General features: G+C 48.4%; 3 protein-coding genes across 12 annotated transcripts; all 3 read right to left on the bottom strand.

Moving 5' to 3' along the window:
• Window positions 1-63: 63 nt before the first annotated feature.
• On the bottom strand, window positions 64-3,805 carry PPOX (protoporphyrinogen oxidase). Of its 5 annotated transcripts, none has more exons than XM_068541129.1 (13): window positions 3,617-3,805; window positions 3,350-3,444; window positions 3,063-3,197; window positions 2,814-2,932; window positions 2,499-2,631; window positions 2,050-2,194; window positions 1,750-1,940; window positions 1,261-1,321; window positions 959-1,077; window positions 771-881; window positions 522-671; window positions 366-408; window positions 64-282 (listed from the first exon to the last, which is right to left on the bottom strand). In XM_068541129.1, the coding sequence occupies exons 2-13, from the start codon at window positions 3,434-3,436 to the stop codon at window positions 140-142; spliced, it is 1,437 nt and encodes a 478-aa protein (XP_068397230.1). In that variant the 5' UTR covers window positions 3,437-3,444; window positions 3,617-3,805; the 3' UTR covers window positions 64-139. The 5 variants fall into 5 exon arrangements, with proteins under 5 accessions (XP_068397230.1, XP_068397231.1, XP_068397232.1 ...); XM_068541130.1 differs by having other exon boundaries at window positions 2,814-2,929; XM_068541131.1 differs by lacking the exon at window positions 3,350-3,444 and having other exon boundaries at window positions 2,814-2,929.
• Window positions 3,806-4,689: 884 nt separating this feature from the next.
• Window positions 4,690-11,386, bottom strand: USP21 (ubiquitin specific peptidase 21). Of its 5 annotated transcripts, none has more exons than XM_068541116.1 (13): window positions 10,178-11,386; window positions 9,227-9,847; window positions 8,378-8,437; window positions 8,099-8,219; window positions 7,764-7,875; window positions 7,429-7,584; window positions 6,858-6,922; window positions 6,498-6,601; window positions 6,229-6,315; window positions 5,862-5,940; window positions 5,524-5,631; window positions 5,303-5,417; window positions 4,690-5,062 (listed from the first exon to the last, which is right to left on the bottom strand). In XM_068541116.1, exons 2-13 carry the CDS (start codon window positions 9,824-9,826, stop codon window positions 4,972-4,974), a joined length of 1,698 nt encoding a protein of 565 aa, XP_068397217.1. In that variant the 5' UTR covers window positions 9,827-9,847; window positions 10,178-11,386; the 3' UTR covers window positions 4,690-4,971. The 5 variants fall into 5 exon arrangements, with proteins under 5 accessions (XP_068397217.1, XP_068397215.1, XP_068397220.1 ...); XM_068541114.1 differs by having other exon boundaries at window positions 10,671-11,386; XM_068541119.1 differs by having other exon boundaries at window positions 9,488-9,847; window positions 10,671-11,386.
• Window positions 11,387-11,486: 100 nt separating this feature from the next.
• UFC1 (ubiquitin-fold modifier conjugating enzyme 1) lies at window positions 11,487-18,075 on the bottom strand. 2 transcript variants are annotated; one of them, XM_068541128.1, is made up of 7 exons: window positions 18,072-18,075; window positions 14,844-14,966; window positions 13,153-13,220; window positions 12,852-12,915; window positions 12,477-12,553; window positions 12,134-12,224; window positions 11,487-11,931 (listed from the first exon to the last, which is right to left on the bottom strand). In XM_068541128.1, the coding sequence occupies exons 2-7, from the start codon at window positions 14,964-14,966 to the stop codon at window positions 11,851-11,853; spliced, it is 504 nt and encodes a 167-aa protein (XP_068397229.1). In that variant the 5' UTR covers window positions 18,072-18,075; the 3' UTR covers window positions 11,487-11,850. The 2 variants fall into 2 exon arrangements, with proteins under 2 accessions (XP_068397229.1, XP_068397228.1); XM_068541127.1 differs by lacking the exon at window positions 18,072-18,075 and adding an exon at window positions 15,124-15,409.
• Window positions 18,076-21,859: the final 3,784 nt, after the last annotated feature.

The following is a 21,859-nucleotide window of genomic DNA, read 5'->3' as shown; positions in this document are numbered from 1 at the left end:
ACCTACTACCTTTGCTCACCCACCCCACCCACGCCCACAGGAGACAGAACAGCCAGACCAAGCCAAGCTCCAGCAACTTTTATTTTCATGGGTGAGAGAGTCCCTGTCAGCAGAGGCAGGAAGAAGTGGGGTTTGAGGATCAACTGTTAGGTTCTGTGCCCAGGACACGGGCTGCTGCCTGGCGCCCACTCTCTATACAATCATTGACAGCAACCCCCTCGTACGAGGCTCCGGCCAGAGTCAAAGGCAGCTTCTGAGCAGCCAGGAATTGGGTAGCTGACTCTGGGAGGAAAAGATAAAAGGAATGTTACAGCTAGGGGTCTATTTTCATGGCTCTTCTCAGCCCAGCTGCTTTCCCAACTTACCCAATTTTTGCCAGTGGCCTAAAGTATACTGGGGGATACAGTTCTGGGGAGAGAAGAGGGGATACAGGGGAAGATTATTACTGATGTCCCAGGCCTGGGTAGACAATGACAAATGTACCAGTCCCTGCCTCCAGTGGGTAGCTGAGGAGTGTTTACCTTGTGTAGATGGACCAAGCAGTGACTTGGTGGCTCCTTCAGTCCTAACTGAGTGGCAGCTGCTTTCTCTGCCTCCTTTTGGAACAGCTCCTGAGATAAGACACTGCCCCTGGCTTCTAATGTCTGTAACCAGGAACCTCCCAACATCACCTAAGGAGGGAATACGGCACTGACCAGCCTGGCCTTACTACACTGGGGCACAGAGGAGCCCTTGGGAAACCCCCACTAAGCAAAGCTGCCTTCTCTCACAGTCACTCTGAGGCCAGGGGGGCTCCCATCCTGCTCAGGGAAAGCAACTGAGTCATACACGATTCCCAGGATGCCTGGGTCTTCTGAGGATGGCACCAGATGTCCAAATCCCTGGAGAAAAGGAAGAGACTGGGTCAGGAGGGAAGAGTTCCAGTTGAGCCCACGTCTCCCCTTCTTCTGTGTCACACCTGGACAGGCAGACGAGCTCCTCGGTACTGTAGATTCACCACAGCCACAGACACAGCAGTGATGGTACTCAGAGCACGAGCCAGAGGTGCAGCCTCAGCAGGGAGCAGCTTGCTGAGCACTGGAGGAGAGCAGGCAGAGGCCTGCCTCAGGAGGCATTCACACTACAATTTTACCAACCCTCCTTGGGATTAGACTCCCACAGGGTTGACCAGTTCAGGGGCATGGCATGGTCCTGTTGGCCCAGAAAGAAGCTACGTTGCCTCAACCTGGTTGGAGAAGGAGAGGGTGACTACCACATTACCTGAAGCTGGAATGGCACTAATAATGTGGTCAGCCTCCAGGTTGCTGTCCCCTAGAGACACCTGAGAGGAAGAAAACATTTAAAAGACACAGAGGTCATGGGAATTTTGCCTTAGTTTCCCAGGCAGGAGAGAGACTGGGTGCTGACTCAGGATGAAGAGACTAAGTCGTCAGCACAAAAATCATCCCCCCATTACTCCAGGAAGTGGGCCAGACAAAAGCCAGTGGGCCACTCTGAAATGTTTAGTGGAGCTCAGTGGTTCTTTCCCCTAGCTGGGAGCCACTTATATATATTCTATCCACAGGTTTGCATCAAACAGGTCTTGGAGGAAGGTCCCCAAATAAGGCCTAGGAATGTGGAGTAGCCCATATTTAAATAGCTTCTAGGACAGCAGAACAAGGAGAAACTCCAGTCCTGCTGGCTAAAGCATTTAGACAAAGTTGGAAACTCTAACAGACAGGTTTATTACACTCCAGGGGGCTCTCCTACCTTCCAGCACCCTTCTGCTTGGAGGCTGAGCCCACAGACTGGCTGGCCTCTGAGAACACTGACACCCCTACTAGTCAGGTGGGTGTTAAGGGCCTGAGGCAATGTCTCCAGCCCTCCACGGAGTGACCACTGGCTCCAGCGCTCAGCCCGAGCCTGGCGAATAAGTGCTGAGTCTGGCTGTGGGCCCTGCCCTGCAGAGGAGGAAGCAGAGAAGAATCATTAAAATAGCACCCCTTGCTTCCAGTCCTTCACTCTGGCAGTCCTTAATATCTTCAACCCTTGAACCAACTCCCCCCTCACCTGCCCCCAGCAGCAGCCCCAGTAATATGGAACGATGGGTTTGCTCAGCTTGGAAGAGACTGGGAAAGCAGGACCTCATGCTGAGCTCACGGCTGTTGCCTGCAAACACTCCACGGCAAAGACTGTCCATGGCTAGAGACGCCACCTTAAGGGTGAGACTGGGATTGAGAGGCCAAGGAATAAGCTGCACTAATTTCCACTGTCCCTGCTTGGCAGAGAATAGGGGTGAGGTGGGGTGGGGTTTGGTTGGAAAGCAGTCTCACTATTACAGAAGGATGGAAAGGAAGTGAAGGCATTCACCCCCAACACTGAGTTTGGGGGGCTACTGGGTATGAAGAGAAGAGGGCATTTTCAGATGATACAGAAAAGGCCCTACTGGGAGGTGCGAGTACGGGGATCTGCAGCTGGTTTAGGAGGGACGGGATTTGGGGGCTTCTGGGTGGTGTTACCTCAGGACCAAGGCGGCGCTCGGCGAAACTGTGCACAGTCTCATCAGGGTCTTTGCCCCGGGGCGTAGTCAACTCCTTCAGCCCAGCCCAGAACAGAGGTTTGGAGAAGGGAGGTGAAGGGCGGAGTAGCCCCCTGCATGGAGAAAGGCACAGTGAAGAGGGAGCTCTGATTTAACCCCCCAGCTCCAGGGGGTCATTTCCATTCATTTGGCCCCTTTTGCTGGGAGGGCTGACAAACTGGAAGATGAGGAAATGGAAGGGATGTGAGGATGGAGACAGAGGAGAAGAATGGCAGTAAGGAGGTGGTAGCATTACCTGATGCCAGAGGGCAGGGCGTGCAGGGCGCCACCTACATACAGGAACCTGTTCTGGGCAGCTGCATGGTCTCCCCGGACAGGCAACACTTCTGAGTCCAAGCCAAGCTCGGAAACCTGCTCCACACGTCCTCAGAAAGAGCATAAACTAAGGAAAGGACTGACCACCAAATCTACTTGCTCCCCTTCACTCTATTCTCTAGTGAAGGTCCCTCCACAACCTCTCCTAGGCATTCCACAAGCCCCTCACCATGAGCAGGGTCCGGGCTCCCAGGACTCCCGCCGGCCGAATTCCTCGAGGTCCAAGTTCAAAGACAGCACCATCTGGGCCTCGTACCGAGCGGATCCAGCCTCCCAGGCGCTCGCTGCCCTCCACCAAGACCACCTGGGGACAAGAGGGAGACACTGCAGCCTATAGCCGCGGCCGCGGCCGCGGCGTAAAGGGTCAGGAGGGGAATGGGGCGGCGCATTCCCTCTTGCTGGAAATGGGAGAGTATTAAAGGAGGCTCCCTCTGGCACGGAGCGGGGGGCACTCACCTTGGGGGGACAAGGGGCCCGGCTCAGGTGGTAACTAGCGGCCAAGCCGCTGATCCCTCCGCCCAGCACGACCACGGTCCGGCCCATGGTGAAGCCTGCGGGTGTGGAGGCGATACGGACAGGCTGACCAGAAGCACCCTGCTCTCCAGAAGACCTGCGGGTTCCGCGTTCCACCCCCGGCCATTCGCTGCTTTAGGGGAAACTAAGGCAGAGCCCGCGGATGGGGTGGTGGAACTGTGAGGTCCCCGCCCAGGGCCTAGGACTCACCCACGAGAGGAACGAGAAAAATGAGGGGAAAGGAGGAGACAGAGGTCTCAACACATCACGCCGCCGGCGTCCCGGGTGCGGGGGCTGGGAGGTGGATAAGGGCCACACCCACGCTATCTGCTAGCCCAGGGCTCTGGGCTCCGACCTGCCGCCCGTCTTCTGAAGCGCTTTCCCTCCCGCCCGCCCCCACTAGGCCTAGAGTTTCAGTCCGCTGCCTCCACCCCCCCCCCCCCCCACCACTCCAGTTTTTCGGTCTCTCCGACTCTCCGTCCACTCTATTCTCGCGGCACACGCCTGACCTTACCTTCCTGCTCCTGGATTGGTGGGTCCTGAAAGGCCCCGATCACACTCACCAATGAAAACACTGAACCGGCAGCGGCTCCTCCTCCCGCAAAGGCGTAGGGTTGGCCCCTGTAGAAGGCTGCTCTGTGGAGCTGGAGGTTAGTTAACCGGTTCGATGCCAGGTTGGAGAGAGCAGCTATATCCATCACTGACTTCCCCTCAAGGCTGGAGCGGCGAGAGCTGCGTGCTGGTTAGCATTCCCCAGCTCGAGCTTCCCAGGCCCAGCTAGGCTGAGAACCCTGGAGGGAGGGCCTCATGAGCTTTGGTTGTAGGGAGAGTAGATAGGGACACTGGAGGCTGGTCCGTGGGGAGGTGGCTCCATAAACAGCTCCTTGATGTTAGCAACAGCCTGGACCTACGGGAGTTAGGGCGGCCCGGCAACGTACCGTGTTTATCAACAGGGGTCCTTGGGCACCTCGCTCTCGAGGGGGCAGCCCCCTACGCCGGCAAAACCCGTCTACCCAGTGCCTGCACTCTAGCTCCAGGCTTCCCTACAGCTTCACGAGTCTCAAGCTCGCCTTCCCTTTTCCTCCCAATGTAAACCACCACTGCGTGGTCAAACCTTGGCATCAATGTGTCCTGGTCCGGCCCCTCTATCCCCACTCCCACCCCCACGGCTTTGAGCGCGCCCCCATCTGTTCAGAGAGGGAACTGAGTCCCAGGAAGACTCCAATTCGGCCTAGTTCTGTATCTCCACCCCCCCTTAAGCACAAATACAAATAAGGACATCATTTTTTCTTAATAAATTTATTTACAAAAAAAAGTGAGACTGTAGAGGGCCTGGGGGCTGTACACGGGCAGGGGCCTGGGGAGCTCTGTACATGGGGCTGGGAGACGGGAGCCTCCAGGTGGAAGGATATTTTTTAATAAAAAAAATAATGGGAGGTAAAACCACCCCCTCCCCCCTCCCCGATTAAAAAGACACAAAAATAGACGTCTCTGAGGTAAATGGGGAGCCTGGGGGCTTGAGGGTGTTGAAAGGGTTTCACAGGTGCCAGGGCTTAAAGGGGATGTCACAGGCACCGGGGTGGCTCCTGCATCAGTTGGTAGAACAGCACGTAGCCCTCACTGGATGCCACCTGGTTTTCACTGACAGGGGAGACACTAGGAAGAAGGGAGATGGGGAAGGAGGTGTGATCATTCCTGCATATTCCCCCCCTCCCCACATGATCAACCTCACAGCATCCCGGTAGTGATCAGGAAAGACGCCCCCATACCCACACACACACCCACCCACCGCCCACCTTTTACCAGGCACTGTGCTCTCCTGGGGCTTCGTATTAGGGAAAGGTATCAGGGCTGCAGCGGGAATGGGGCAGGAGTTGAATAGGAGGCTATTCTCACCGAGAGTCATTGTAGACATGCCAACCAGTCTGGCACCGGCACAGGGCTGTGTAGTGGCCATAGTGGACACTGCCCGAGTGGTTGCAAAGGGCATACAGCTGATATACGGGGCTTCCTTCGGGGTTAGAGATGACCAAAATCTATAGTCAGAGCTGTGCCCCACTCCCACTCTCTCCCTCCCCTTCATGGGAGCTCCTCAGGACCTTCCCTACAAGACTCACCGGCTTTGTCACTGGCAAAGTCCCCTAGGCTCAGTCGCTGCAGCGGGAAGTCTACACCTACTGAACTTTTCTTGATGGAGCCTCGGGAGGCGGAAAATCGATTAAGATCTAAGCTCTGGTTAAGGAGAATTTGGGAGGCAGAGTGCCTCTGAGGGGGGCTGAGGAATTGAATGTTGTCCACTCCCCTCCCTGAACACACATGGGGAGCTTGGTAGGGAAAGGTGGAGTGGCAGGCTTTTCCTAAGGAAAACGGAATTCCCAAATGTCCAGCCTCTGCAAACATGAGGAATGAGGAAAAAGAATGAATGGGAGAAATAAGAATTTGAACATTAGGATACGGAGCACGAGGATTCGGGGGAATCTTTGTACTGTCAACTTTTTGGTACTTCGTGTTTTCTGCCGACATTGGTCACACACCTGAGTAAATGTCAAATAATATTATAAGGTTAACGTGCTCCTCACCTCAGTTGGCTTTTCTGACACCCTGACTCACAGACAAATTTACTATGCTCCCTATTACTTCTGTATCCTCTGGGCCACTGCCCTTTGCCCTGGGAATCCCAGGACATATCTGAAACTCCTACACAAACCCAGACACATAAGTGTTATTCTTCATACTAAGGCATCGTGCAACCCCTTTTACCCATATGGAGCCCCCCCCCAGGTCTCCCACCCATACTATATCCCTTGTGAACCCACACATACTGGGGCATTCTCCGATTCTAGCTCTTCTTCCTTGGTGAAAAGGCTGAAACAATCCCGCAGAGACACCTTGCCCCCGGCAAATCCTTTCTGGGGGGAAAGGGGAGTGAAGGGTCAGCATGTTCTGAATTTCCTTTTCCAACTCTTCTCAATTAATCCAAGCTTCATTTCTGCTCCAGAGACCCACAGGGTTCCCTCCCACACTGGGGGTGGGTAGGGTTGGGTCACAGAACCCATGTCCCATCCACCCCTGGAATCTTCTGGAATCCCACCTTGGGGATGGGCAGGGACAGGTCACAAAAAACCTCGAAGGTCGTGGAGCGATACCCACAGGCCTGGCACTTGAGACAACTTTTCAACTGGCCCACAAACAGGTCTAGATAGAAGCAAAGGGGCAGGAGAAACAGTCATTGTGGGATGCCTGAGATGCTTTCTTGGATTCCCATCTCTTCCCACCCGTTTGCCTGACCCTTCCTTTCCCACCACCGACACTCCTCACAAACCCCTCACAACTTCTCCACATTTTCGTCATCTAGCCTTATTCCCACACCCCTGGAGAGGATGGATTTTTTTCTGCCAAGCCCGCACCCCCTGCACACTAACTTTCCCCATCACTTTGTCTCGTTCCATACCCACAATCTTGCTGTCCTCTCGCTCCAGGTAACGCTTCCACATTAGGTTGGCTCGGTCGTCATCGCTAGGACAGACCAAGGGAAGTGGGGAGCACCCATGAGACAGCAGGAACACTGGGCACCCCCGACACCACTGAAATGATCCACAGAGCCCTGTACCCCACCCATACCCCAGCTCCTTCTCTAAATTTCAAGAAAGAGACGAAGGAGTAATGCTTCAGAGGACTTTCCGGGGAAATCCAAGGTGAGAGGAAAAGAAAGCAATGTTGACAAGGGAAGAACATGCCATCTTCCTCCACCTGGCTTCAGACCCCTTAGGTACCTTGTAAATTAATTATCCCCTCCTCTGTCAATACAGTAACAGCCATAGCACTATCTTCTGCCTCCATCTGTGCCCCTCAGCCTCCCTCCTCCTCCTGCCTTCTTCCTACGTCTGCACTGCTTCTCAAACCATTTTCTGAGCTAAGTACTTCCTTGGACCCTACATCCTCAATCTTGACTAGCTCACTTCTGTGAAGGATGAATACTGCTGATAAACTACTGCGGAGAAAAAGGAGGGGGGCAACCTTACCTTAACTCAGGTTCTTCTAGCAGAGCCCCTCCACGGCGGGGTTGGGAGGGAGCTGGACTATTGGCCAGGACTGGCGGAGCCCGGCGGCCTCGTCGGTTGATTTCGAGGTGTAGCCGCTCCATGAGGAGCTTCAGAAACTCTTGGGCATCCTGCTGGCTGCAGTCAGACAAAGAACATGGGCAACTGACCCCTGCCTAGTCCACAGTCACTAACCCCTGCCCAGACATCTGTCCCCACTTCCTGGATGAAGAGTGTCTCAAGGCTCAGAATGATGCTGCTTGGCCCTACCCCCAGACAAGGCCAGAGAGAAATCCCATACCCTCCAGCTCTCCCACCTGTATCCAGAGAAGGAAGGAACGTATTTCTGGAAGACAGCTCGGAATCGAGTAGGATTCACAGCTTCGCAGGAGTCAGGGTGCCACAGGGCACCAATCACATCTGCAAAGGCTATTAGGGTGGGGGTGGGGAAGGGAAACAACGGTTAATGAGTAGAAGAGGGAAGCAAGAGGAGGCTTAGAGGGTGGAAAACAACCTCTAGGAAATCAGGCACTGGGAAAAACAGATACAACTGCCAGCTCTCAGGGTTGGGGCCACTGGCACTGGCAGATGGACCTACAAGGGTTTGGGGAAAAGAGGACTTGAAAGAAGGGAGCAGGAGTTGTTGCCCCACCTTCAGTGAGCTCTTGGGCTCGGCCCCCTCCGGGCACCTCTTGCCGGAAGTCCCTTCGCAGACAGAAGTCCCGAAGAGGCCGAGTGCTGCTCAAACACTGTAGCACAGCATTCAGGAAGCACTGGGGAGCAGTAAAGACAGTGCCATTACCTCCCCAGACCAGTGCCTAGGAAGCCTTAGGAGAACTGCAGTGCTGTCCTTCCCCAAGTTTCCCTCCCCATGCCTGCCCCCAACACCAGTTCACATTCCTGTTAGGAAAGACAGGAGAATGGCTCTCACCGTGTTCCCCAGGTTTCGGAGGCCAACATGACCAGAGCCCAGAAGCAGTGTGTGATGAGCCTGGAAGGTCAGAGTACAGTCAGCACGTTCCCATATATCCCACCTGGCACTTTAACCTTTCGACAGCATGCTGCCCACTGCCTTCCCCACCCCATCCTTCACCCCCAAACTCTACACTTTTTCTGTCACTGGGTATTAGGGTCTCCCTACCTCAATGGCCATGAGCAGTAAGCCTATCACAGCTGAGTGTACCACGGACTCAGCCATGGCTGTCCCACCTGTTCCCCACTTACTCCTCTGCCCAGCTAGCCGGCGATGCAGCTCCTGGGGCAACTCCCCAAGCACTGGCATGGTTGCCCAGCTGCTCCCCACCCCCACCTTGCTACCCCCAAGGCCCCCTCCTGCACCCGTGGCCCCTTCCTGCACCCTCTCCTGACGGCTCCAACTGCAATCAGCCTAGCTCACTTAGCTCGGGAAATGGGCAACCACATGAGCTCAGATGTTCTGAGCCCGCCCCTCTTCAGCTCCAGAGATTAATTAGGCCTAGGCAGCATCCTAGGAGAGAAGGTACAGCAAGGGAAGGTAAGGGCCTGGGGACCCAAAGAATTCCAAATGGTTTATTCCTTGGGGACTGAAATGGCACACCATTCTGGGCAGTCACAGACAACCCTGGAAAGGGTCTATGAGGCTTAAGGATACTTAAATAAGGGAGAGGTAAGTCCAAACCACTGAAATGAAGGGGTGAAAAAGGAACTTGGCAAAAAGGGGAAAGGAAAGCCATATGATGGCAAGAAAGCTGGAGGCATGGAGGAACATGGGCATGGAAGGCGTGTGCTGGCAAGTCCTCACCATCTTGTCATTGGAGTAGAAAGGTTCAGAGGGCCGGGCAGATATCACGTGGAAGGAGCCATGGGAAGTAGGGGGCTCTGTCCGTATGCTGAGCAAGGTGGGTGGCCCAGGAAAGCCCCCAAGGCGGCGGAGAGAGGTGCTACGTCTCAAAGTGGGTGGCTCAGGCCGGAGAGCCAAGCGGCTCAGTGCAGCCCCTAGCTCTCCAGTGCCGCGGTGCCCTCCCAAGGCAATCCCCATTGGACGCAAGTCCCCACTGCTCACAGACTTGGAACGGGCTAGGTTGGTCCTTGATGGGAGAGGCAGAGCCACAGTTGGGGGTGGTGAGCCAGGCAGGGGAACTCCATGATCTGCCCGAAGCGGGCCTCTGGGACGAGGGCCTGAGGTCCGTCCCCGTCCCAGCTCCAGTTTCTTGAGCCGTTCCTCAGGGGGAGCTGGCCTAGGAGGCAGAGGTCGTAACATAGGGTTCGGCCCAGGGGCTGGGTTTCGGCGCTCCTTGCTCCGGGCCCTGGGAGCAAATGGTAGCTTGGATCCCACTCGGTGCTGGACATTAAGAGGTGGCTCTCGGGTCCGTCCCAGGCGGTGCTCAGAAGCCTGGGGCATTGTGGACACCACAGGCTGGACCTGGGAGGAGAAGAGACGATCAGCGTTTGGATATGGAGGGAGGTGGGAACCTAGGCTGCCATACTAGCTACATGCATGGAGGGCAGGAACCATGTCTATCATATCAATCATTGTATCCCCAGTGCCTAGTATAGTGTTTGGTACAAAGTAAACACTTAGTAGCCATTGAGTAAATGAATGAATGAATGATAGCAGGCAGGGCTTTAACTCTTTCTACATTCCTCACGCCCTTCCTACAGAATACTGCTTTACTGGAGAGCCAATGATAGATAGTTCCTATCTTGGCTGTCTTTATAATCTAGGTGCTCATGAAGGTTCCCCCATACCTGCCTAGTCAAGTGGGATGTGCTCTGGGTCACTTGGGACCTCTGGTCAAATAGCGGTGTGGATGCAAGTATAACAGCCCCAAGGACAGCATTCCATTCTCAAACCCCTGCCCCTCCTGGCTGCAAATGAAGCACACTAAAAAGGTTACTTGCGAATCACTCCCTCCCCCACCTCTGAGCTCCAGAGTGGTGTCGGGGCTCAGGGGCTGTGGCGGGGAGGGAGGACGAACTAACTCCCTGACCCCTAATCTCTGCACGGCTCCCACCACAGGAGGTTTCAACCGGGTCCGCCCCCCTCGAGGGCAGAAAGGCCGAGGCTGCTGATTGGCTACGGGGTCCAGCGGCATATTCTACACGATCCATGGATGCTGGTCCCTCCAGCCCAGTTCTCGCAGGCCTGCCGGGCCCCCAGCGTCTCTGCCTTTGGGGTGGGCGATCTCTCGGGTCTGGAACAGTCTTCCCTCGGCACCCCCACGCCATAACGCCCCGGACCGTACCTGTCCCCGGGTGAGGCGGCGGGGGAGGCCAGCCGGGGCCAGGCCCCAGCTCAGGGCCACCCCCTACTACCCTCGTGCAGCGCCCCTGCGGGCCCGGCTGCAGCTTTAGCCGCAGCTAGTGCCCAGATCTCTCCCACCGCAGGGGCCGCCGCCATCTTTGTTGGTCCCGCCCGGCCACCGGCCGCCGGCTTCACTGTCTCTCAGGGCGCCTGCGCACCCACACTCAGACTCCACCCACCGTCTTCCTCGGCGCTTGCGTAAACCCGCCCCCTCGGCTCCGCCGCCGACACCATGGAAACACAGCCAACTTTAGGACCGCCAGTTCCCAGCTCTGGCAAGAATTGTCTTTAAACCATCGCTCCAAAGCAAGTCCCTAAAGTAGAGTCCCATCGCCCCACCCCGTGGCTCTAAAGGATATAGATCTGACAATCGTAGTATAGCCCCCCGGCTTGCAGCACGGATCCTTCCCAGGGAGCAGGGGTGCGAATGCAGGGCCTGGGTCCAGCCCACAGACCAGTGAAGTATCCACATAGGGTTGGGAAGATCCCTGGAGGGCAGGGCATACTGGCCCTGCAAAACCAGTCGTCAAGCATCTTGCAGGCCAAAGCAGTAGGCTCCCTGCTAAAGGACAAAAGCAGATCTCAGCAGCAGGGAGAGCAGTCAGGATTTCCTTTCATTCCCCAGCTCCAGACCAGAGCATCCTCCATTTCCCCTTCCCTCCCGAACTAGTATAGTTGTACATGTGCCTTGGGTCTTAGCCTGCTGACCCTAAGCCTGCTCACCCTCTATTAACAGCCACCAATGAGAACCACAAGCCACAGGAGGAAGCAGCTTTTATTGATGAGTTATCTCCAGAAACCAAAAAGACTATGTACCCACTTTCAGTCACCCCATATCCCTCCAGGACCTCACACTGCTCCACATGGACAAGGGATATAAATTGCCTTTTGGTTTTTCAAGGCCCTAGTCTTTCTCCTTCCTGTGTAGCCCAACTTAGAAATTCAGTAGCAATACCGTTGTTTTTTTCAGCAGTGTCCGCTGCAACTATTGATACTTAGTAACAATTATGGGTGAAGGGGTGTGGAGGGAAGTGGTTAGATGAGTAAAAAGAATGATGCACAGGAAAACAGGAACGTAGCCTATCGAAGATCCCTCTGTCCTGCCTCAGTGGATTGATCCTTCATTGGCTGCATTTCTCTTTATGCTGAATCACTCCCTTCTGAATCAGATCGGGGATTTCCACTGCCAGCCATGGACCCAGCTGCAATACAAGGGAGACCCTGTGAGATTACTACCACCCAATCAATGCCTCTTATTCCACCAGAAGCTCCTTCCTAGAGATATTCTAGGAGAACACGCCCAAAGGAAAACACTGTTATTCCTTGTTTACTCTCAGTTACTTTTCTTATACCGCTCAGGACCTAACCCCTTCTCCCCTTATATACCAAATACTCCAAACTTACCCCCAGAGCCATGAGATGAGCTAGTCCAAACTTAGGCACATTCCTGGCCCACAAAGGCTTAAAGTGATCAGTCAGGCATACTTTGCCACCCCTATGAGAGGGACAAGATGATCAGAAGGTGTTGACATGCAAGGTATACCATAAAGCACAGCAGGCTCTTGAGAGCACAGGAAGACTACTGGTGATCATAACTGAGAACAAGGTCAGCTAAGTGCTTTGCCCAGGCTTGGCAGAGGGAGACCTGGAGTCTCTGTAGGCCTGCAGACTCTGGGAAAACTCCTGCCTCAGAGAGTTCTTCTCCAAGGCCTTCTTTGACCTTTTCCCATCTGCTATTCAGTCCTACCTGTACATCTTTGCTGTTTTTCCGTCCAGTTCAGGGACTGCGATTTCTGGAGCAGTAGTGGGATATGTGATAGGAATCTGGAAGAATTATAAAGCTTTAATAAAACAGAATCAGAGTAGAAAGGAACTAGTCTAATCAGATATACACATTTCTTGGTTGAACTGAAATGTTCTATAAACTCATCAAGCAGCAGTCACACACCAGGATTCTGGACATGGAGATGAGTAACTATAACCTATGCTTGTTTCAAACCTCAGCTTTTCCCTCCCATTTAAAAAGTTATCTTTGGTCCCTCCAAGAAAGGTTAGCTTGTTAACAATCACCTAATCCCTCCTGTTCTACTAACCTCCATAATTCCCACTCCATCATACTCACGTCAAACTCGATGTCAAACTCATATTTGAGGAGGTCATGGATGTACCAGCATTTTCCAAACCACCTGTAACATAGACCAAACCTCAGTGCAATTTCCCCATTCTTCTCATACTCAGATGACATCTTCTTGGCTTAGGTGACCAGCCTGGGAGACTCGTGGGTTGGGAATTGGGGAACTCTGGAGTTGTGGGAGTGGAGACCAGAAAGGGGCAGGAAAGGCCTGGCAGTGGGCTCTGGGACACCAAAATGCACAAGCTATGTGACATCCCCACCCTCTCACCTCCCAAGAGGGTCTGCCTACCGAGTCCCTTCCTTGTTGGACTCCAGTCGGAACCAATCATTGTCTGCATTCTTGTTGTTCTCCACGTACTAAAAGTAGAGAATCAGGTCTTTGAGGGGGGTGTTGAGGTCAAGGGCAGTCCCGCTTCCCTCAAAAGAAAAGTGTGTGATTACTTCCTCTCTTAAGCACCCATATGCTGATGACTTTTAAATCTTTATCTTTAATCTAGAGCTTTTCTCAAAGCTTCAACTCCATTATCCAACTGTGTATTGAAATTTCTACCTTCATTCCACAGGTACCTCAAACTTGGCAGTCCGAGTTTCCCTCTAGTCCTTCAGACTTGTTTCTCCACTTCACCAATCTCAGTTGGCAGCATTAGCATTCAGTCACCCAAGCCAAAAACCTGGGAATCATCCTTGACCCTCCTTCGCCTTTACAAACCAATCTTTTACAATGTCCTGCTGATTTTACCTTCTGAATATTCTTTAAATCTACCTCTCCTCTCTATCTTCACCATAACTCCCAAGTTTAGATCATCATCTTTCTTTTGCCTGGATTAATGACAGCCCCCTAACTTCAATCTTACCCCTGTCAATTCTGTTTTCCTCTCTACTGCCAGTGATTGATCTAAACCCAAATCTCATCGTGTTACCCCTCCACTTAACATCCTTTAAAGGTATCCCAATGCCTCCAAGATAAAATTCAAGTGCTCAAATCTATTTGTCAAGCCTTATCTACCACTCACTGCCACACTTTGATGCTCTAACAACTGTGATCTACTTGTGTTTCTTCATATATGTCATGGTGTTTCTAGCTTCTATGACTGCTCATGCTGTTCCTTTTGCCTGAATGTTATTCTCTTACCTTCATGTTTTATCAGGCTAACTTATGTTCACCCTTTGGGCCTCAGCTCAAGCATTGCCTCTTCTAGGAAGCCTTCCCTGACCAGACCCAAGCTGGATTTCGGTATCTCACCTCCTGCTTCAGAACATCTTAGCAATTTCTCAGACTCCTTCTCCCTGTTTCTCCACATAATGTATTATCATGATATGTTTCTGTCCACCTCCGTAGGCTCAACTTTATTCGGCTTTGGATGCCCTTCCTAGGTACTTGGTATACAATAAATGTTTTTTTAGTGAATGAATACATGCATCAGGAAAGCTGCTAGCCTTTGAAACAGAGACTACCGCAAGAAAGTCAAATTTTCTTCTCCTTCCACAGAAGAGAGATTAGCTCAGAAGATGGCTCGTTCCTAACCCTGAGCTCAGCTCCTTGTCTCTCTGCAACTAATATCTACTTGAATTTTTAGCTCTAACGTGTACTCCTCCCTCAGGACAAGTGAAAGAGGGAGCGGAGAGACGCGGACCGGGACTTAGGGTTCCAGGAATTCCTTTTGACCACCTCGCCTACATCCAGGAGAGCAATCACGTGGGGCCAGAAGGACGTGTCATCCTCCGGGGCGGCATATCCCCCAAATAACTGCTGCTTTCGGTCATAAAGTCTGGCCCCACCGTGGCTCCTAACCTGAGTCTCTTAGGAGGCACCTCCTCCCCACCGCGCCTCCCTAAGTCCCCCAGCCCCGCAGTCGTCCAATATCTATGAATTCGTAAACTTTAAAACCGGAAGCGGCTTCCACACGGAGCCTATTCCTAAGGACACCCGATTACCCGCAACCCTTTTGCGACGCGGTTGGCAGTAGAAGCACAACTGACCCGGATAAGAGACTGATATTCCTCCTTGAGTCTCTGCACCCACAACTCCCGATCTCGAGGTCCGGCATTGGTCTTCAGCACCGGGATCTCAGACACGACACGCCGGGTGGCCTCATCCGCCATCTTGGACCAGGGCGCAAGAGAAACACGGAAGTGGTATTACCTGTAGTTTACATTCAGGGCGCCTCCATCTTTACTACTGGACGATGGGGAGTTGGGCTGCCTTGAAACTTCTTTGAATACGATCTTTATTTTATAGTAACGAAGAGAAATTTGTCACCTGATCACTTGCTTATGGGTGCAACGAGAAGAAAAGAATGGAAACGGATGGCTCTGTCCTGAATATAATTAAACCGCAGATTGCTCAAAGGGTGACTTCCGCTCATGCTCAGAGACGTAATCTCAGAAAACGCTTCCGGACACTTGAAGAGTTGTTAGAATTTCAGGCAGTTCTAGGCGCTGTTCCCGGCGCTGTCATCCTAAAACGCGCGATTCACATGTTTCGGCTTCGAATAAACTTAACTTCCTTGTAGTTCAGCTGAGATAGCGGGGGGCCAATGCAGTGATCCATCAGGAGGGTAGTAAACTCCTGAGAATTATTGGGAACCGTGGAGAATCAAATTATATACAGTCTCAACCCTGAACAGTTAACACAATTGAATTAGAAAATTCTTAATAAATGCCAAAGGAGTTTAAAGGTCACGGGAAGACTTGCTTTAGTGTAGCCTAGGCATTTTTGGGTCTGGAATGAACTCATCTAGGAAGGAATCATGTCTCTTATCTCTAGTGCAAGGCACACAGTAGGTACCCAGTAATCCTTTTGCAAAATTTGTATCTTCCAGTTGGTTTTTAAACCTAAGCACGTTATTTTTGGCCTTAACTTACATATCTTGTTTGCAGTGTTAATCGTTCCAACCCATGGCAGTAATTTTGGATCAAATCCCATTAATCATCAAATTCTATAGTCTATCTACAACTTTAATTTCTAATGGCTGAAACCTCCAGTACAGTGTTGAGAGCAGACAACCTTGTCTTGTTCTGATTTTAGGGGGGAAAGCATTGTCTCTTCCTTAAGTATGATGTTACCTGTAGGCTTTTCGTGGATGCCCTTTATCAAGTTAAGGAAGTTCCCTTCTCTTCCTAGTGTTGAAGGTTTTTATCATGAATGGATATGGATTTTTTTCCCAAATGCTTTTTCTTTATTCACTGAGATGATGATGTGGTTTTTGTCTTTTATTTGCATGCTATATATTTCTTTCTTTGAAATATTGGATATTGGATAAGGGTAAGGCAAGCTTGTAATATCTCACTGAAGTTCTTTCTCCTAGAGAAATAAAGATTTATTCCGTTTAGGGTGTAGGCTCTGTGGTGTGGTAGAGTGCAGAGATTTGGAATGAGGCTTGCAATTTAATTGTCATAAGACTTTAGAGACGGGGGAGAGAGAAATGGGGAAACGTAGGTCAAAGGATATGAACTCTCAGTTATAAAAAGAATAAATTCTGAGGATTTAATGTACAGCATGGTGACTATAATTAATAAAATGGTATCGTATGTTTGAAAGTTGCTGAGAGTAGATCTTAAGCATTCTTAACCACACATGTGTAAACTATGTGAAGTGATGGATGTGGATATTGATCTTGGTAATCATTCCAATATATATATATATAACTATCACATGTATATGATTTATATGTAGATGTATATCAAACCATCACTTTATACAATTATATTTGTCAACTATTCCTCAATAAAATTGGGGGGAGGGGGAAAGACTTTGGAGAGTTACTCTGTGAACTGCATTTTCTCACCTATGAAAGGAGGATAGTAATGCTTATAGGGTGATTTTAACTATATATGCAGTGTCTCTTCATTCATTCACATAATAGATTTTCAGGATGAAATTCACATTAAATATATGGCAGGGCTTCCCTGGTGGCTCAGTGGTTAAGAATCTGCCTGCCAATGCAGGGGACACGGGTTCAAGCCCTGGTCCGGGAAGATCCCACATGCCGCGGAGCAACTAAGCCCGTGAGCCACAACTACTGAGCCCGCGTGCCACAACTACTGAAGCCTGCGTGCCTAGAGCCCGTGCTCCGCAACAAGAGAAGCCACTGCAATGAGATGCCCACCACTGCAACGAAGAGTAGCCCCCGCTCGCCTCAGCTAGAGAAAGGCCACGCACAGCAACAAAGACCCAATGCAGTCACAAATAAATAAATTTATATATATGTATATATATACATATATACATACATATATATATATCTATATATATACATATATAGATATATATTTATATATATATTATATATATACATATATATATTTATATATATGTATATATATAATATATATATATATATATATATATATATATATATATATATATATATATATATATATATATATATATATGGCAGTAATTTTCAAACTTTTTGTAATACTGGAGCCAGGTTACCAACAACAACATAAAATCTCATTTGGAATCTCAAAGTATAAAAATGATCAGTGCAGAGCTGCTCTTGTTCAAGTGCAGGCAGAAGACCTCTAGCCTTAGAATACTTCCCCTATGGTAACAACACATCACACTTTATTGTTTAATTGTCTTGAAAGACTGTAAGCTCACAGTAGAGACTGTGTGTCAGTCTTGTTCATACAATAATACTGTAATGCCTGGCACAAAGTAAGTGCTCAATCAATATTTTTAAAATAAAGGAATATCTTGATGAGTTAGGTGAGCATCAGACAAGCTGTCGCCTTAAATCTGCATCCTACCTTTTTTTTTTGAAACTCACCTTATTAGACCACTTTGTAAAGCAGAGTTCATACTGCATGAAGGCTGTCTCTATTGTAAGCATAGTTGCATCTCTGGAGAGTGTATTTATTTTAGAGAAGTTTCTTTTTAAATGATCAATTTAGCTGATTCTTGCTTTAAGTAATTCTCACAAGAGGTCAGACGCTAAGGTTGAGAAGACTGAAAGAAGAGTGTGTAGGCCTGAGCTTCATCTTTTTTCAAAGGAAGTGCTCATTCATACACAATTCATGTGTTTATGGAGTTCTTACTACATTCAGGCATTGGAAATACAGTAGTGCACAAGGCAGGCAGAGTCCTTGCCCTCATGGAAATTGTCCTAAAACAGCTATAAAAAGGAACCTGACAGAATTGATTGGAAAACTCAATTCTGGGAAATACACTAACATCAGACCACGGTTTTGATGGGATAGTACCGTTGAGTACATGAGGAAGCCTCTGAAAGTAGTTGAAAATCCCATTGTCAGTCATCATGGAGAAAGGTAGCTCCTGGGACAAAAGGAAAAATAAATATTGTATTAGGGAAATAAACCTTGGATTAGGAAAGGAATTAAAATTTTTCCTCCTTCTGGTCTTTAAGGGGATAGTCTGGACTCTGATATTCTGGAATATTACTCAGAATGGTGAGGGAAATTCTAGTTCTACTACAGGGAGGGAACCACCCTATAGAGCAGGGGTGCCCAACCCCCTGGGGCCGTGGACCGGTGCCGGTCCGCAGCCTGTTAGGAACCGGGCCGCACAGCAGGAGGTGAGCAGAGAGTGAGCAAAGCTTCATCTGCCGCTCCCCATCGCTCGCATTACCGCCTGAACCCCCCCCCAACCCCAACCGGTCCGTAGAGAAATCGTCTTCCATGAAACCAGTCCTTGGTGCCAAAAAGTTTGGGGACTGCTGCTATAGAGGATCAGTGTAGATGGGTGGCCACTTTTGTAAAATTTTCTCCTTTGTTATTGCCTTTAATTATTCTGGAGACTTCAGCAAAGAATTCTTGTAAACTGTAACCTGATCTCTGTTATGCTGTGGGGAATTAGTTTCACACTCAGAGAACTTGGTAAAGAGAATGATAAAAACGAACATTTATACAATGCTTACCGTATGCTAGGCACTGTCCTAAACGTTTTTAAAAATTAGATCCTTTAATTCTGGCAACAACCTTAAGATAGTTACTTTCATTAGCCTCATTTACATTTGAGGAAACTGAGGAACAGTCAGGTTCAATGAAAGAAAGCCCTATATCACACAGCCGCTAAATGGTAGAATTGGAATTCAAGCCCAAGCACAATCTGGCTCTAGAAATCACATCCTTAACCAGCTTTCTACCATTTCCAGGCCAATGTGAAATTAGCACCAGTGATCTGAGGGGACAGAGGTGGTGGCAGGGGCTATTCATGGCCCTAAAAGGGAAGATGGCTATCAGTATTGAACCAGTGTTTCTGAAAACACAAAGAGAGACTGCAGGAACAAACAGTAGAGCTGCAGGAACATAAATGAGATAACAAACCCCCTCCCTGGAATGGGCTGATGTGTGCACAGGACCTTCTGAGGTGTTGGTATCATCCCTAGAGATTTTACAACTATGGACTTTAACTGCGATCTACTAGCTAGTGAGATCTCGGCAAGGGCTGGGAGTGTCAGAGGATTTGGTTAACAAAGACGAAAAGATGTATTCTTTGGGGAGGAAAAACTAATAAGCAGTCAATTACCATAAAATCAAAAATCTCTATTCTGGAGGTATACAAAGTACTGTCTGAGTAAGTATTCCTGAGAGAATCAGGTAAGGCTGTTAGTATTTGAACTGAACTCTTAGGATGAGCACATTGAATGTGCGGGCAAGGAGAGAGCAGGGTAAATATGGCATTCTAAGCAGAAAGAAGAACATGTGTAAGGCAGGAAGGCATGAGGGAATATAGTATTATGTTAATGACACAAAATATCTAGATCATTATTTATAACAGAAGAGGGAAGAAAGCTCCTAGAAACTGTTAATGTTATATTAACTATATGGAATATGCTATAGAGAAATATTTATAAAATAAGTGTAAAATCAGAACACAAAATTGTACATAGATGTGGTTTTTTTTTTAAAATAAATTTATTTTATTTTTGGCTGCATTGGGTCTTCATTGCTGCGTGTGGGCTTTCTCTAGTTGTGGCGAGTGAGGGCTACTCTTCGTTGCAGTGAGCTTCTCACTGCGGTGGCTTCTCTTGTTGCGGAGCACGGGCTCTAGGCGCATGGGCTTCAGTAGTTGTGGCTCACGGGCTCTAGAGTGCAGGCTTAGTAGTTGTGGTGCATGGGCTTAGTGGCTCCGAGACATGTGGGATCTTCCCGGACCAGGGCTCGAACCCACGTCCCCTGCATTGGCAGGCGGATTCTTAACCACTGCGCCACAAGGGAAGCCCTAGATGTGGTTTTAAAATATTTACTTTTGAATAGGTAATACATACACCTGCTCAAAATTCAAAAGATACAAAAGGATATAGAGTGAAACGTTGTCTCCCTCTTATCCCATTCCTTGGCTACTTAGTTCCCTTCCCCAGGGGCCTCTCCCCTCCAGCTAGTTTTTTGTATATCCTTCCAGATATACTCTATGCACTTACCAATATGTACACACATACACATTCTTTTAAAACATTTTATAAAAATCATAGCATACTATTCACATTTCTGCACATTGCTTTTTTCACTGAATAATATATCTTGGAGGCTGTTCTATATTAATACATACAAAACTACCTCATTCTTCCCCCCTCCCCCTCTTTCTTCTTTTGTAGATGCATCCCATTGTATGGATCTACCATAATTTATTCAACAAGACCCTCAGGATGTTTATTTAGGTTGTCTTTTGCTATTACGAACAGTGCTGCAGTTAATAGCCTTGCCTACTCATCATTTTGTACATATGTAATAAATACTTAGATATGGAACTGTTGCCTCAAAAGATTTGTATTTTAAATTTTGTTAAATATTGCCAATTTGCCTCTAGAAAGATTAAACCAATTTGTATTACTATTAGCAATATATGAGATGACAAATTTCCCCATCGCCCCCCCCCCAAAAAAAAATCAGTGTTAACAACAGAGTTGTTTTTGCCAATTTCATGATTGAAATGGAATCTCAAGACAATTTTAATGTCCATTTCTCTTATTATGAGTAAGGCTGAATATCTTTTCATAGGTTTAGGATCCATTTGTATTTCCTTTTCTGTAAATTCTTATATCCTTTGCTCCTTTGTAATTGTCATTCATTTTTTCTTACTGATTTGTATGAGTTTTAAAAATATATGTATTAAAGAGATTAGCCATTTGTGATGAGTTGTAAATATTTTTCCCAGTTTGTCATCTGTCTTTGCTTTTGTTCATAGTATTTTTAACCATATGGAAATTTTTCATACATGAGGTCAAGTCTACCAGTCTTTTTTTGCTTATAACTTCTGGTGTTGAGTCACCACAACAGTCTATATTATTTTAAAAAAATTATCCCATGTTTTCCTCTAGTACTTTTTCTCTTAAAATGAAGATGGCTTTGTTTGTTCCAGCTTATTTAAGCAATATGGAAAAATAAAATTAATTCAAAATCCTACCCCAAGAGACAAAAACTGCTATCATTTTAAGTATACACCCTTCCAGACATCTCTATGTGCACATTTTCTTTCTTCTACTTTCTTTGGGTTTAATTTACTGTTATATAGGTTTTTTTGAAATTAATTTTTACTGGAGTATAGTTGCTTTGTGTTATATAGGTTCTTGAAATGGATGCAAAGCTTATGCACTTTCCGCTTTTCTTTTTTCCTAATATGTGCACTTAAGACTATACATTTTCCTGTAAGCACAGCTTTAGTCACATCTAAGTTTTGGTATGTAATATTTTTATTATCATTCAGTTCAAATTATTTTCTAACTCCAGTTGTGATTTTTTGGGTGGTTACTTAGAAGTAGTGTATTTCATAACTTCTAGTTACCTTTTTGCTACTGATCTGTAGCTTAACTACAAGTCAAGAAACACACTTTGTATAATTTTAATACTTTGAAATTTGTTAAAATTTGCCTTATAGCACAATATGGTCAGTTTTAAAAATGTTCCAAGTGTGCTTGAAAATAATTTGTAATTTAAAGCTTTGGAGTACAGTGACTATATATCTGCTTGTTGAATCAAATTTGCTGCTCATGTTATTTAAGTTTTTTATATCCTTACTAATTTTTTTTGGG

The sequence above is a fragment of the Eschrichtius robustus genome, chromosome 3 (genome assembly GCF_028021215.1).
Source record: "Eschrichtius robustus isolate mEscRob2 chromosome 3, mEscRob2.pri, whole genome shotgun sequence".
NCBI classification, from domain to species: domain Eukaryota; kingdom Metazoa; phylum Chordata; class Mammalia; order Artiodactyla; family Eschrichtiidae; genus Eschrichtius; species Eschrichtius robustus.
The sequence above is the reverse complement of the archived record's forward strand: the minus strand, read 5'-3'. Positions and strand labels throughout refer to the sequence as shown.